The sequence below is a fragment of the Bos mutus genome, chromosome 3 (assembly GCF_027580195.1).
Source record: "Bos mutus isolate GX-2022 chromosome 3, NWIPB_WYAK_1.1, whole genome shotgun sequence".
NCBI classification, from domain to species: Eukaryota; Metazoa; Chordata; class Mammalia; order Artiodactyla; family Bovidae; genus Bos; species Bos mutus.
The window spans coordinates 90,387,299-90,402,209 of NC_091619.1; the positions used below are offsets into that span (position 1 = coordinate 90,387,299).

General features: G+C 46.2%; 1 protein-coding gene across 1 annotated transcript in view; it reads left to right on the forward strand.

Moving 5' to 3' along the window:
- Positions 1–5,300: 5,300 nt before the first annotated feature.
- GLIS1 (GLIS family zinc finger 1) overlaps positions 5,301–14,911 on the forward strand; it is a 259,783-nt gene continuing 250,172 nt past the window's right edge. The window contains exons 1-2 of the mRNA XM_070364757.1: positions 5,301–5,353; positions 6,339–6,642. Of these exons, the coding sequence (XP_070220858.1) occupies positions 6,381–6,642 (262 nt within the window). The 5' untranslated portion in view covers positions 5,301–5,353; positions 6,339–6,380. The remainder of the gene's footprint in view (positions 5,354–6,338; positions 6,643–14,911) is intronic.

Here is a 14,911-nt window from a genome sequence, read left to right on the forward strand (position 1 = left end):
AATGATTTTGAGGTTTATCCATGCTATAGTATGTGTTAGTATTTCATCCTTTATATATAAATATAATATTTTCCCCCACAATTTGTTTATACATTCATCTACTGATGAACAGTTGGCTTGTTTTCACAATAATTTTCTTTTGGGCATATACCTAGAAGTAGAATTGCTGGGTCATATAGTAATTTCCATGTTTAATTTTTTGAGGAATTGTCAAACTGTTTTCCACAGTGGCTAATTTGTGAGTGCTCTACTTTCTCACATCCTTGCCAATGCTTGTTATTTTCCGTTCTTTTTTTTTCTTAACTTTAAAAATTATAGTTATCCTAATAGATGTAAAGTGATATCTCATTGTGGTTTTGATTTGCATTTCCCTAATGACTAACTGTTGCTTCCCTGGTTGCTCAGCGGTAAAGAATTCGCCTCATCTCAATTCAGGAGACACAGGTTTGTTCCCTGTGTCGGGAGTTCCCCCAGAGGAAAGTGAAAGTGAGGTCACTTAGTTGTGTCCAATTCTTTGCGGTCCCAAGGACTATAACCTATCAGGCTCCTCTGATCATGGGATTTTCCAGGCAAGAATGCTGGAGTGGGTTGCCATTTCCTTCTAGAAGGAAGATCTGCAGGGGATCTTCCTGACCCAGGGATCAAACTCAGGTCTCCTGCATTGCAGGCAGATGCTTTACCATCTGAGCCACCAGGGAAGGGCATGGCAACCCACTCCAGTATTCCTGCCTGGAGAATCACATGGTCATAGGAGCCTGGCAGGCAACAGTCTACAGGGTTGCAAGGAGTCGGACACAACTGAAGCGACTGAGCGCACATACACGCAATAACTAACAATATTGAGCATCTTTTCATGTGTGTACTTGTTGGTCATCTATATATCTTCTTTGGAGAGAAGATATATAGATGATCTTATATATATATATATATATATATATATATATATATATATATAAGATATATAGATGATCAGCATGTCCTTTGCCCATTTTTTGGACTGGGTTGTTTTTGTTGTTGACTTGTAGGAGTTCTTTACATATTCTGGATACTAGACTCTTATCAGTAGTATGATTTGCAAATATTTTTCTCCCATTCTAAAAGTTGTCTTTTGACTAGCTTCATAATGTTCTTTGATACACAAAAGTTTTTAATTTTGTTGAAGTCCAATTTATCTATTTTTTCTTTTGTTGTTTGTGTTTTTGGTTTAACACCTAAGAATCCACTGCCAAATCCAAGGTCACAAAGATTACCCCAATGTTTTCTTCTAAGTCTTTTATGGTTTTAGCTCTTATATTTAGGATGTTGATCCATTTTAAGTCACTTTTGGTATATGGTTTGAGATAGGAATCCAGCTTCATTCTTTGGCATGTAGATATCCAGTTATGTAGCACCATTCGTTAAAGAGATTATTCTTTTCTCAATGAGTGGTCTTGGCATTCATGTACAAAGTCATTGGGCATAGATATATGGGAGGCAGACACTTTTGACTGAGAACTTTGGCAAGTCACTTAATTTTGAGCTTTTATTTTTCACCTATATAAGATGAAGGATATTCTCCTTTTCTGAGTCACCAGGATTGAATGGATTATGTATGGAGACTGTCAGCCATAGTACCTGGCACACAGTAGTTTCCCCAGTAAATGTTAATTCTTTCCTTGCTGCAAGAACTAGAGTCAGGGTAAGCAGTGTAACAGCAATCACCTCTATTCCTTATCCTTCCTCCTGTCTCCAGGACACAGGAGACCCTAGACATAGAACTCTCTATTTTTGCTGAGTATATGCTTATACCCCTTGGATAAACATGCTGAGGGGGGAGGTCACAGTAGGGTGAAGAAGCACTTAGCTAGAAATGAAGGTAAGTAAAGGAAGTAGTCGTCATTCTTTAATAATTCAATCAACATGCTGACTTTGCCTGAATCTGTTTTAGGTTCTGGAGTTACAAAGGCCGAAGAGGTTTACAAAGCTCTCAGTCTAGAGGGAGAGACTGATGGGTTATTATAAAGCAGCATAACAAGTTCTAAGATAGAATGAAGCAGAGATTGCTATGAGAATGTGCAAGAAGAAAATAATTTTAGCTAGAGGATTCAAGGAAGTCTTCTGCAGAAAAGTGACACTTGACCTGAGTATTAAATGACTCACGGGAAGGAGTATGAAGGTGGGCCAAAAGGAAAGTGTTAGCATAGGAAGCACCATATACAAAGCTGTGAAGGCATGACGTACGTCCTGTGTTCTAGGAGATGCAAAATATTCTAAGGTGTTTGAAATATGGGAGAGAGTTAAGAGGTGCTGTGAGAAAATGGTTTGACTTTGTTTAGATGGCCACTGGGAGCTGTTAATGAGGCTTAAACAGGGAAGTGACATGGTCAGATGTATATTTTAGAGATTTACAGGGAGACCAGTATGTGGAAAATGAATGACTGGGAAGAAGATAAGGCTAGAGGCAGGAAGAAGAGTTGGTAAGAGATGTATCAGTGAGGAAGAAGGATGGAGAGGAGGTGGGCTGTTAGGTGTAATCATGGCAGATCAGATATGGGAGTGTGGGAGAGGAGGAGGGAACAAAATCAGAGAAGAAAAAATAATGTTTGTTTTGGCAGATGGATACAGAAGGAATTACCTAGTAGACAGTCTGTGTGTTGAGCAGGAACATTGGCCCTGTAAAAAAGCACACATTGTTGCCTGGCCTGCAAAAGGGAGAAGTGAATTTTATTTGTTTTGCTCTTGACAATTAAAATATTAACAAATATTATTTTCAAACTAAAAGTATAAAGAAAAACATTAAAATCTGTAATCCTACTACTCTTAAATAACCCCTGTTGAAAGGGAGAGAGGAGAATATATATTGTTAGAAAAAATGAACAGTTCAGAGAAGTGTAAAATGTAAAGTACAGGCTTCCCACCACACCCCACCCCAGCCCAGCCCACCCCACCCCCCAGTCCTCCATTCCCGTAACCCCTGTTAACACTTTCTTGTATTTCCTTCTAGGAAAGAAAAACCAAGCATATACCCCCTGGATTCAGTATATCCCCAAAGAGGTCCTGCCACATACTACATTTAAGTGGTCTGTTCTATTGAGTAGATTAACCTTCTCATTACTTTGCCAGACTTCACATCTGTCCTGGTGGGGTGGAGCTGTGAATTCACTGAGGGACAGGCAGGATCTCTATGTCCCCAGCTCAGGCATGGAAACTGGATCAGCAGTAGGTGCTCAGCAAAGAATCACTAAATGAATTGTTGCTGCATCTTGGAAATCTGAAGTCTTTGCCTGCAGTGCCAGTTGGTTAAGTGACTTCAGCAAATATTTTCTGAGTTCCGACTAAGTGTGCAGTGTTCTGTGTGTGTGTCTGTGGTAAGGAGAGAAGCAAAGGACTCAGTTCCTGGTTCCTGGCCTCACCAAAGGGCAGAACGGGAAAGGCCGGGAATCTTTTTCCAACCCTCCAGCTTTTCGAGGGAGAAACTGAGGTCCAGAATGAGATTCTGATTTACTAAAAGCCACATGGCCTGTGGGTGCCAAAGCTGGCCCTGGCACTTCAGAAGAGTGAGGGAATGGGGAAGGAGCATCTGGTGGTGTGTTGGAGGGCTTGGTGAGCTACTCTGACTCCTTTCTACCCCTTTCTCTCTTGCCATAAAAGTAGCAGAAACCCCCAACTCCAAATCCCTGGATAGAGGCAAAACCTTTGGGGTGCCCTATGCAGCCCATGGCCCTTGGACTGTGCGCGATGGGCGGGGCTGGCTGACGTACTGTGTCTACAAGAGACCTCATGGCTGGCACAGGAGAAAGAGTGCTGGAATGGGAGTCAGGAAGCCTGGGTTCCAGAGCCAGTTCTGCCACACCCCACCATACTGCTATGGGCCAGTCACATCTCTCCTCTGAATGTGGAGGTGGGCCTAACAAAATTTCCAAGGTCCTTCTTGCCATTATTGCTAATTGTAAGATGCTATATTTAATCAATGACAGGAAATCAGATTTTAGAATTCGGTAATTCTAATGTTCTGGTTTTCTAAGAATTCAGGGATGCTGTTTGAGGTCTCTTACCCTGTGTAGAATCCTATGTTGTGAGACCTGATCTGGGTGTGTAGTCGGAAGGGGCTCGATAAACATTTTTAAATTTGAGACCAAGGCCAAAGAGACTAGACAGACACCTTTCTTCAAAGAGTGAAGAGCCAGGCAGGGTTCTTGAAGTGGGTCCAGATCACCAACAAACAATGAGGAGTGAGGCAAGCAGACATGAAATATAGACACCATCTCAGAGGCCTGGCTAGAGCCTCCGGTGAACTTAGATAGACCTGACACGGGGAATTAACCCCACTTTACCCAGGGGGAAACTGAGGTTCGGAGATGGGAACTGAGCCACTGCTTCCAGTTGCCCAGAGGTCTTGTTCTTCCTCTACTTTCTACACTCTGGGCAGGACTTGCTGCGACACTGCTGTCTGTGAGGGAAGCAGGCCTTCAGGGGAACCAGGTCCCAGGTCCTGATGGACTACATGGACGGTAGCCCACCAGGCTCTTCTGTCTGTGGAATTCTCCAGCCCAGGATCTCCTGGGGGCTCGCTAAAAATCGAGGTTCAGGGACCCTGCTCCCAGACAGATTCACAGATTCATTTGGGGTATTTTCTAGTTGGGATCCGGATATCTATTTTTAGACTTTGGAAGGAGACACTCTAGTCTGGTTTCTTTTAGGTGAAAAACACCACAGAAACAGAAACTTAAGAAAAGTAGTCTGAAAGTCCTGGATTGGGGTCCCAACTTCGCTGCTGACCCGCTGAGAAATCTGTGGGAGCAGGTTGTATTCTGCAAGGAAACTTTGAAAGCACTTTTACTTGCACTGCCTCCACGTTAGCAGGCTTGGCGGGTCCCATTTGACCAGGAGAAAACTGACGCTGGAAGAGGGACGAAGGGTCTTGTCTCAGCCTCGGAGAGGCGAAGAGACAGGTTGATTCGGCTCTCCTGATACGGAGTGCCTCTCGCCCCACTGGCCGGCCCAGCCCCGACTACAGAGCCCAGGCTTTGCAGCCCGGGGCGCCGCCCGGCGGGCTATCCCTGATAGGCAGCGGGCGGAGCGGGGCCCGAGCAGCACCCAGCGCCACCGGCCGCCGCCTGTCAAACCCTCCGGCGTGCCTCGCGCGCGGCTGGCCCTGGCCCGCAGCCGCGGAGGCCCCGCCCTCGCTCCGCGATTGGCCTCGGCGGGGCGGCCGCAGCGAGTTAGTGGCTGGAGAGGCTGTCAGGCAGGCTGAGGCCCCGCCCCCGCCTCCGGGATGCCGCCCCGCTGGAAGCTGCGGCCGCTGGGGCTGCCGCGCCAGTGGAGGCGCGCCGAGCCGTGCGCCCCGCGAGCGAGCTGCAGCAGCCGCCGCGAGGTGAGTGGGGGCGAGGTGAGAGGGGGTGCGGCCCGCGGCCCGGGAAGGGGGAGGGCGCCCGGCCGACGGCCAAGGCTGGTGTCCCAGGATGGTGAATTGGGGAGTTTGGGGATCGCGCGGGGAGCACGAGGGGAAGGGAGAGTTTGGGGCCCCGGGTCCGTTTTCCAGGAGGGATGATGGAAGGCCCAAGGCTCTGTGGAGGGGCACCCAGCGCTCGCGCGTGGTGACCGTGAGACTGCAGCTACTAGTGTTTCTGAGAGTCTGAGCTGGTGAGTGAAAGTAGAATGTATGGCACGTCTTGTCCCCGAGTGTGCATTTGCGGGGTGTGTTTGGTGTGCGTGGGAGCGGGAGTGCACGGGCTGTCGACTTTTTGCAGGTTTGCACGCGCGATCGGTTGGTTTTCTCCGCTGCGCGTGGGAGTGTGCGTCTCGGTGCGTGTATGGGTTCACGTTGCGGGAGTGAGCACACATCCGCCGACTCCCTTTTCGCAGCTTGTGTGGTGGTGGTATCTCAGAGGGTCTGCCCACGGGCCTGCGGGTGCGTAGTCGGCTGTCCCTGCGCTCAGCCGGATCCCAGAGCGCCCACGAGGCGAGGTGTGCAGCCCGTGACCCATTCCGAGTAGTCTCCGCGGCTTTGCCAGTACCCTGCTCCGGGAATCTCTGCCGTCAGCTCCGTGTCCCACTGGGTGACGCGCACAGGCGCTCTCCCTTCTCCAGGCCTCAGTTTCCCCTTCGTCCAAAGAGGACTGGATGGGGGCAGATTGGGTAGCTGGGCCTTCCGCGAGTCGGGGAAGGACATGCTAGATGTTCCTGCGCCCTGGAGGGGACTTTTCCGTGGATCAGGTAGGTTTGTCACGTTAGGGTGAGTGTGGTGGCGCTAAGGAGGAATAAACGGAGGGATGGTGACCTGCTCAAACATCGCCCCCTGGACCAGAAGGGGATCGCTCCGCTCATTCTGACGCGCCTGTGCTTTCTCCCCTCCGCAGAAGCCCGGCGAGACCCCCAGCGGTGCGCCCCGCCCCGGCGCCATGCACTGCGAAGTGGCCGAGGCGCACTCAGACAAGAGGCCGAAGGAGGCCCCCGGCGCTCCAGGTCCCGGCCGGGGGCCCGCTGGCCTCGGCCCGCACATGGCCTTCAGGGTCACCGTGAGCGGCGGGGGCTGCGGGGAGGGGGGTCCGCGTGACTTGCTGCCCCGGCCTCCCGCGCCACCGCGCGCCCACGACCTCCTCCGGCCCCGGAGTCCCCGAGACTACGGTCCGTCCAAGGCCTCCGCCACTGCCGCCGGGAAGGGTAAGTATGGCCCCGCCGACGTGCCTGGCCACGGGCGTGGAGAGATTTGGGTAGTCTGATTCCACGGCAGGCCTTTGTAGGAATCTTCCCAAGCACTTGGTAGAACTTTCTCCAAAGTTCATCAGTTTTCTCTCAAGTTGTTTGGGACTCGCTTGTCATTCTGAAACGGTGACTGTTTAGGAAGCACCTAATTTAAACTCAGTAAGCCTATTTGTGGGGGAGATGTGTGTTTAGAAAGCTCAGATTACATAATTTTGCTTCTGTATGTTTCTGATAAAAGTTGTGTGAAATTTGTCAAAACCTTATTATAAATTAGGATGAGTAGCAACTCGAGTATGTCTGTCTCTGAACCTGCTAACGGCATACTTTGAAGTATTCCAGTCTTCCTCAGTAACAAAAACCAGAAGCCTTCAGCCAGCCCCCTCTCCCCTTTTTGGGACCTCAGTTTCCCGATCTGTCAAGTAAGGAATTAATTATACCAGATGATTTCTGGATTCCTGATGGAAAATTTTATGAATCTGTAGTCTAGCCTGAGTGAAGTCCTGACTTTAACAATGGCTGTTATGTACTTGATGCTTCAAAAGCATAGTCTTTGGTCAAAAGTTAGTCTGTAATACCTGTCCTCTACCCAGTGAGGCTGGTGGGTATAAGGTGCAGGCTCCAGTATAATTAATGGGTCAAAGTCAGTGATGAGGCTGGATTCTCATGAGCATGTTCTTCTCATCACAGTTAATTATTATTGAGCCATTATTTATAAGTTTCACACTGACAGATAATTAACCAGAAATTGGGGAAATTGTTGAGGCACTGTATCTTTCCCCTCATCTACTTTTTTCCCCTGGGAAAAAGCAAAGCTTTGGTTTTTTATTATTTCATTGTTTGGGACCTCTTGGTTCTATTTCCAGCTAATTCTTAAGGAAGAAAAAAAGTTTGTTTAATGGCTTTATAGGCATCATCACTTTAGCATCAATTGGCAACTTAGAAATGGTAGGGTGGCTTACTTTTAGGGATGAGAGTGCCTTTAGGGTAAAAAAAAACTCTCTAATTCAAAGACTGGTAAAGTGAAATAAACATAAATACTTTTTGCTTTTTAATGAAAATACCTGACTTTGTAGGAGAGCACTATTTCTTGGCTGTTGTTTTAAATTCAGTCTCTTCTCCAAGAGATAGAGGTCATTTGTAAAGGATATAGAGGAAAATGCTTTAGCGTATTACTGTTGGAATACGCACATGAGATTCCCTTTTACTAGGAAGAGAGGAAGGCTGTGCAGCAAGACATGAGTAATATTTGCAGCCCAGAGCTCCCTCACTTGCCCCCCTCCTGTAGACAATCCTCCCTTAAATAGATACCCTCTTGCAACATTTTGTGTTTAAAAAAAAATAGCTGTCAACTGAAGATCTCAGTTCTCTGCAGACCTAATAAATTGCTCTCCCAAACATAGCCTTTGTTCCAAGCCCTGGTTAGAGACCTTTCATGTGGATGCTTTCGTTGTGTGCAACTTTCTGACATCCAAAGCTGTGGTTAGAGACCTTTCATGTGTATGCATTAGTTATGTACAATCTTCTGACGTCCATTCTCCTAAACCCCAATTATTTTTATCCACATGCCCCCAGTGTCTAAAATACGAGATCTTTTTTGTGTTTGGAAAGGGCAGAGGAGGGTAAAAGAATGGGAGGAAGCACCTCTTTCTTTGTACCTTAAGATGGTTGTACTGATTAAGCTTTTTGTAAGAGGCTTCTGTTTTCTTCACAGCTTCCAGTGAGGCTGGTGGGGGTCAGATTTGTCATACCCATTTAAGATGAGGAAACTGAGGCCTGCTGGGTGGGGGTCTCTGGCCAGCCCATAGCTTATGGACCTAGGCTTGAAGAGGCTTCTGACTCGGCTTCTGTCTTTCTAGGCAATTTTTTCCCCTGTAGTCAAGCTATATAGTGGCCTGAGAGAAAATCAGAGCTGCGCAGCCTGCTCAAACAGGCCATAAAAGAAACCTTCTTGCTGCCCCTGTTCCCACCCAGATACTCCCTAGACCTCATAACCCTTTGAATATTTGGTGTCTAGCTCCAAGTCTCAGGCTTACTGGAAACAGAAGACAAGAATACCAACTGAAAAATATTTATTGACCGTGCTGGAAATTTTAAGACCCTGCCACCTAGGATCCGTGGGACTGGGGGAAGTTATTTCCTTCTCTGAGCCTTAGTTTCCTCATTTGTAAATCTACCGTGAGACAGAAAAACTGAGGAGAGTATTAGTGATATAAGGTGTCAAAGGGCCACCTCAGTGCCTGGTTATTTTGGAGACGGCTCTTGTGATGTGTTTAACGTTCTCAACCGCTGGTTTTTCATTTGCACGAGAGGTAATAATGCTTCCTTCCCAAGGGAAAATGAAACAGTTGTAAGAATATAAACTAAAAAGGAAGAAGGGTTCGCGTTTATTAATTCGTGTAGGGCACTGTTATGGTCAGCTCTATTTGAGACAAAGAGGGTAGGGCGAGGAGGGAGAAAGGTTTGATTTTTTTTAAATTGTTGACTTTCACGACTTTTAACTGGTGTCCTAGCCAGAGAAGCTGAGAGGAGCCAAGCTTCAGGTCTTTTGTGGCCAGTGCTTCCCCGGTGACCGGAGAGACGACAGTATTGCTTGGTTTGGAATCAGGTTTCAGATGCTCTGCCTTCTTGTTTCTCGGACAGACCCTAAACTGAGGCGGAGCGTGAGCTCTCGAACCCAGCAGCTTATCCTTAAATGTCAGGGTCCTCTGCATTTCCAGATCTGGAGTCAGGAGGCACTGGGGATGGTGCAACGTCATGGACTAACATTGTCATCATTTACAATAAGAATCATGATCTGTTTATGGCAGAGTCCCGTTTATCCAGATTCCAAACAGCTGAAAAGGCCAAATTACCAGATGCTGCGCTTTTTCTTTCTTTTTATTAAACACCCAACACTCTGCTTGTGGAAGTTCTGACAAGGAAAGAAGGTAAACATCTGGACTTTATGGAGGCGGTCAGCTCTGTGGCGCTGACTCGGTGAAGCTTGCTCTCTGTGCACAAGGCTTTACAGTTTTCAGCTTGTGTCCCGCACACGTTCTTTCATCAGCCTTCATGCCAGCTGAGCCCTGCCTACCTCGTGGGCTGTTCTGAGGGGACAGATGTAAAAGCTCTTTGCAGTTTGTATCTGCAGGCAGATTCTGGCTCTTACTACTGTGGTTCCCATTTTATTGATGAAGACATTCAGCTTCAAGGATGTGCTTAAGGCTACAGACAGTAAGTGGCAGTTTCTAAGGCTTCCCATTTCACAACTAGTGCCTTATATGTGTGTGTGTTGGTGGCTGAGAGCTGGCGTTCATGACGGCTTCCCAAGCGTTCCCAGAGAATTTAAACTATTTTTGCTGTTGGTATTTCTTCTGTCTCGAATCTTCGGAATTTGGTAACGAGTATCTGTGCCATCGTTAGAAAACTTCTTAGTTTACCAAATGATTCTGTCTGACCAGAATTGCTGCTCTCAGACCAAACCAGATAATTCTCAGCAACTCAATGGACCCTTTTCACTGTGTGATGAGACTGGACACATCCTAGCAAATAAAAAGGAGGCTGATGATCATGACAAATGTGGACCCTGCCGTTGTTAACAGCGATCATACTGTGGCTAAAAATTCCCAAAGCAGTCAATCTTGTAACTTAAAGAAAAAGTATATGTATTTTTTCTTTAAAAATGAAAACAAAGAAGGACTGCAGTTGTAGGTTGTGAGCAGGCGCATTAGGGACTGGAGGTGGAGAGTAAGACATGACGGTTTTGGTTGGCATTACCTTGTAGAGTTTCTTCATTTGAATCAGAAGCCACTGTGATGTTCTGGGGAGATTTTGGAGAGGCCAGCACATCCATAATAGAAAGGTATGAGTTATTTTGAAAGCATTTACCCCCTCCGGCTCTAGTGGGCAATTTGCTTGCATTTCATCCATTTTAAAGTGCTGGTCCTGTGATCCGGAAATAATCAGATCCAAATTTCTTCAGTGCTTGAGGTTTCAAATAAGGGGGAGAAAAACCTGCTGGCCAAATGTCAGGCTCAGTGAGACAAAGAGAAACATGTATGTGTGTGGGTACACAAATAAGGTAGGAGCATGTTGCGTCTACAGTCATAAGAATTATGTATCCGACAAATCTTTTATAGACATGTAGCGGAAATACAATTCCCAAAGAATCTTGGGTGGCTAGAATTTCTCTTCCCTTTTTGCCTCCCAAGCTCTGTAGAAGCTGCTAAGACCCGGCGTGCAAAATGGAAAGGGAACCAGCACGTGAGATCGTAACTTACCTAGGCTTCCTTATTGCGGACTTGTTTACCTGTAGTGCTAGGCTGGGCTGAGGTCTCGGGACTGTCTTAGCTGCGGAATTATATCCATAGGCTGTGTTGCTCCACCTCTGATTAAAAAACATGTTTCTTTATACACCATGGTTTTCCTTCACACATCTCCTCCTTCAGAAAAAAACCAAAACTCACCCCATCTTTAAGTTCTTCATCTCCCTGCGTTACAGTTGCGTGAGAAGCTAAGTGAGCCAGCACGCTTATTTTTACAGTGCGTTAAAATCCCATTACAGGCAAAAGTGCACAATGAATCATTTAAAAAAATATATTCTTATGTTCTTTGTTCTGAATGTTGCATAATTATCATCATTTTCTTCGGTTTTATTTTGTGGAGTTTGGCAAACATCCTAGAAAAGGGGAGAAACTAAAGTTTGGAATGGGGTTTTCCATCCTTTTTTGGATAGGAATAGGAAAAAAAAAAAACCAAACAAATAAATACCAACTTTATTTGTAAATGGACCAGTCACTAACTGGGACTTTTGCATAGGGAAGATAATTTCCCTTCTTTCTCTCAATTTTCCTAGAAAAGAATTCTCTGTTTTGAAGCTGATATGGTTGTACTTCAACAACTTCACCTTATATCTATGATTATATTCAAAGTTAAATTAGACTGTGTGGTTTGCTAATTTTTTTTCCTAATACAGATTTTAGTTGCAGTTAATTTGGACCTGGAGACTTGTGTTGTTTCTTCTGGTAGGGGGTAGTTTATTTTTTGTGTTTAAAGAAACAAAGACATTCAGTTCAAGGGGGAGAAGAAATGAAACAAATTCTGCCCTGGGCTTTGAAAAATTCAACTGCAACATGCAGAAAGCCCAGCTGTGATACTAGGGCCAGGAAAAAAGAGCAAACTCCTGAAATATTTGTGCTGCTCGCCTTCCCTGTGCTAATGATTCTAGCAGTTTAAAAACGGACTTCTTGTTTATCAACAGCCGCTGCCCGACTTAATAGTTTACAATGAAAAAAAAAAAATGCTTTCAGCATTAGAAGCAAAGTCCGGGACTGATAGCTGAGTTACTGAGTTAAGGGAAGCAGAAAGAGTGGAATAGGGGGGAAGTTTTGTGGCTGCTTTGGTGTCCAAAGCCTTATAAGAAACTGAAAGAAAACAGAGGCCTGGGATGGGATGGGGTGGAAAAAATACAACCCTGACCCAGTGGTCTTTTAGTTTAAAGTCACTTGAAGCATCTGTTTTCTTCTTTTCTCCGTCGTCCCCTTAACTCTAAAGGGTTATTCCTTCAGAAGGTTTCCGGTGGGTCGAGGCGGATTGTGTTAGCATTACGAGCTGTGTTTTTAAAGTCAGCATTTGAGTCAGATGCACTGAGAGGAGCCTTCAGTCCATTCACTGAATAATGCATTTCCTGTATGGCCTGAATTTTTTTGGTGGTTATGGTTAGCCCTGTCTGGAGCAAACACACACACCATTGTACAGACTCAATGCATGTGGGCCCAGCCCTTGGCTCTAAGCCTCGGTTTCCCCATCTGTAAAATGGGAAGCACTTGGTTGGGATGACCTGTAGTCCCTTCCTGCTCCGTTGCTCAAGGATTCCTTGTGAACTCAGCTGGGGCAGTTCGGAAGGATATAGAGTACAGAAAAAGGTCTGGTTCTCAACTTGACCTCTTCTTGGAACTCTTGACTCCTGAAGCTGACCACAGAAGGAACCAGAAGAAGAAGAGATGTCAACTAACCTTTACTGAGCACCTACTCTGTGCCAGGTCAAGCAGTTCATAGCTGTCATTGCATTTAATAAAGCCCAATAACCCTATGAGAAAAGGAGGCATTATTCTGAATTTACAGATCAGGGAAATGAGGCTTGGAAAAGTTGAGCAATTTGTCTAAACAGTGAGCTCCATATTTAATTTGCAGTGACTCACTGTACAGAAAGTAGATAGCAGAGCCTGGGATTTGAACCCAGCTCTGTCTGACAGCGAAGCCGGTGCTCTCCTTCTGAAGCAGGGATCCTCAGCCTCTGGGATCTAACACCTGATGATCTGAGGTGGAGCTGATGTAATAATAGAAATAATGTGCACAATAAATGTGATGCGCTTGAATCATCGCCAGACCACCCTGCGTTTCTCCTGGTCCGTGGAAAAATCGTCTTCCACGAGACAGGTCCCTGGCACCAAAAAGGTAGGGGACTGCTACTCTAGAGCACAGAGCTCTCAGCTACAGCTTTTAAAACCCATGCAGCAGCTAAGAGTCGTGGTGGCTCTAGCGTGTGTCTCCGAACCCTGGGGGACAGCAGTGGAAGGCCACAGGCAGGTACAGACAACCAGTCCCTTGGGCAGACTGCAGTCTCAGCTCACAGGCTGAGGTGTGACTTTAAGGGGAGACTCTGCCTCCACTGGGGCTCTCCCCACTACTCTCGGTTGCAGAAATGGGGAAAGGACAGTGGTTCCCAGTTGTGACATGGGGGTCCTCAGGCAAGGAGCCTGAGACTGGAGGCCCAGGAGGCAGACCCCTCTCAGAAGCAGCATACACACACCCCACTGGTTACTGCAGGTTCAAGTCCCCATTTGAGCCTGTCATACTGTGCGTGGGAGCTCTGTTGCCCAGGCCCTGGCTGTGATCCCCCTTCTGCTGGTTGCGAAGACTTCTGTTTGAAGAGAATTCCTCATGATCCCACTACACTTGGTGTGTAGAATGCATGCTTCACTGGGCATGATGGCTGGAGATCTATTAACTAATTATTTCTTATTAAACGCCTGGTGGGATGAAGAAAGGCTTGTGGGGGAGAGCAAGCCAGGGATCAGAGTGAACTAGAGTTTGTGGGAAATGGGTCTTTTGTGTCAAATGATGAATGAGTCAAATGCCCCTCTCTGGAAGGAGGAGGTCCCACTGTTGGCTTGGGTCTGTGGCCTTGCACGGGGGTGTGTATGTGTTTGTGAGAACGTATGTGAACGTGGACGTTCTCAAGGGGTCATATTTTTTCTGAAGTGGAAATTGTAGGAGGCTTTCGGCTTGCCCAAAGGTCCTTTGCCTTTAGATGTTGACCCCGCGTGTGAAAGCGAGAGCCAGAAGACGTGTCAAGGATGGCCTGGTTGCCTGTGGCTCAGCCTCTTCCTATTTATGTCTTTTTTAGCAACCGGATTACTCTCTTAGATGTTGTTGCTTTTGTTTTTAAGTAACAGGTTTGATGGCAAAGCTTTAGCAAGAAACCAGGGAGTATTATAAACTCGGCTTTAAAAACACAGATCCCATTTGCTGTTTTAAGCTCTCCGGAGGGTTGGAGATTGGGTTTATTTTGGAACGTTGTTGGACTATATGAATTACTTCTCTGAGGCTTGGGTATTTAATACCTAATAGAAGTTTGTATAAGAGTTGATGATGTATTTTGCCGACTTTCCAACCCTGTAAATAAATTACACGTGCCGGCAGAGGCTGCCAGGATCCACTGTGTCAATTGAAGCTTAATTTTTATCCCAAACCACTTAATACTTTTGTCCTAGTGAGTAGAGAAAGTTCCCCGGGGTTTTGCCCAGCAGCGGGCCCGTTCCAAGACATAGACGGCTTCACCAGCCTGTGAATAGGGCTCTGTGGATTCACCGATCTTGACACAGTTTTCAGTGGTTAAGTAGCTTCAACCCTCTCAAGTCCAACCCTCCAGGCAGAGAATGATAATATAATTTTAAGTGTATCGTAAAAATGAAACCCAATCGCTTCCACTCCCCAAACCTGTCTCGCTCCCCTTCTCTCTGGAGAAAACGGCTGTAATTGTGTGTTTAATCTCAAGACCGCCCGTGCATTTTATCTTATTTGAGTGCAAAGCCCAGGTAATAACGTTGGCATTTCCAACGCGAAACAAAATAGGGTTTCTAATTTGGAGACACTATTAAATATTTCATGCTTCAACCAAACTCAATTCTTTTTTCCTATAATAAGTTTAAATATTAATTCTCTGGAATGTCAGATGCCTAAAGCT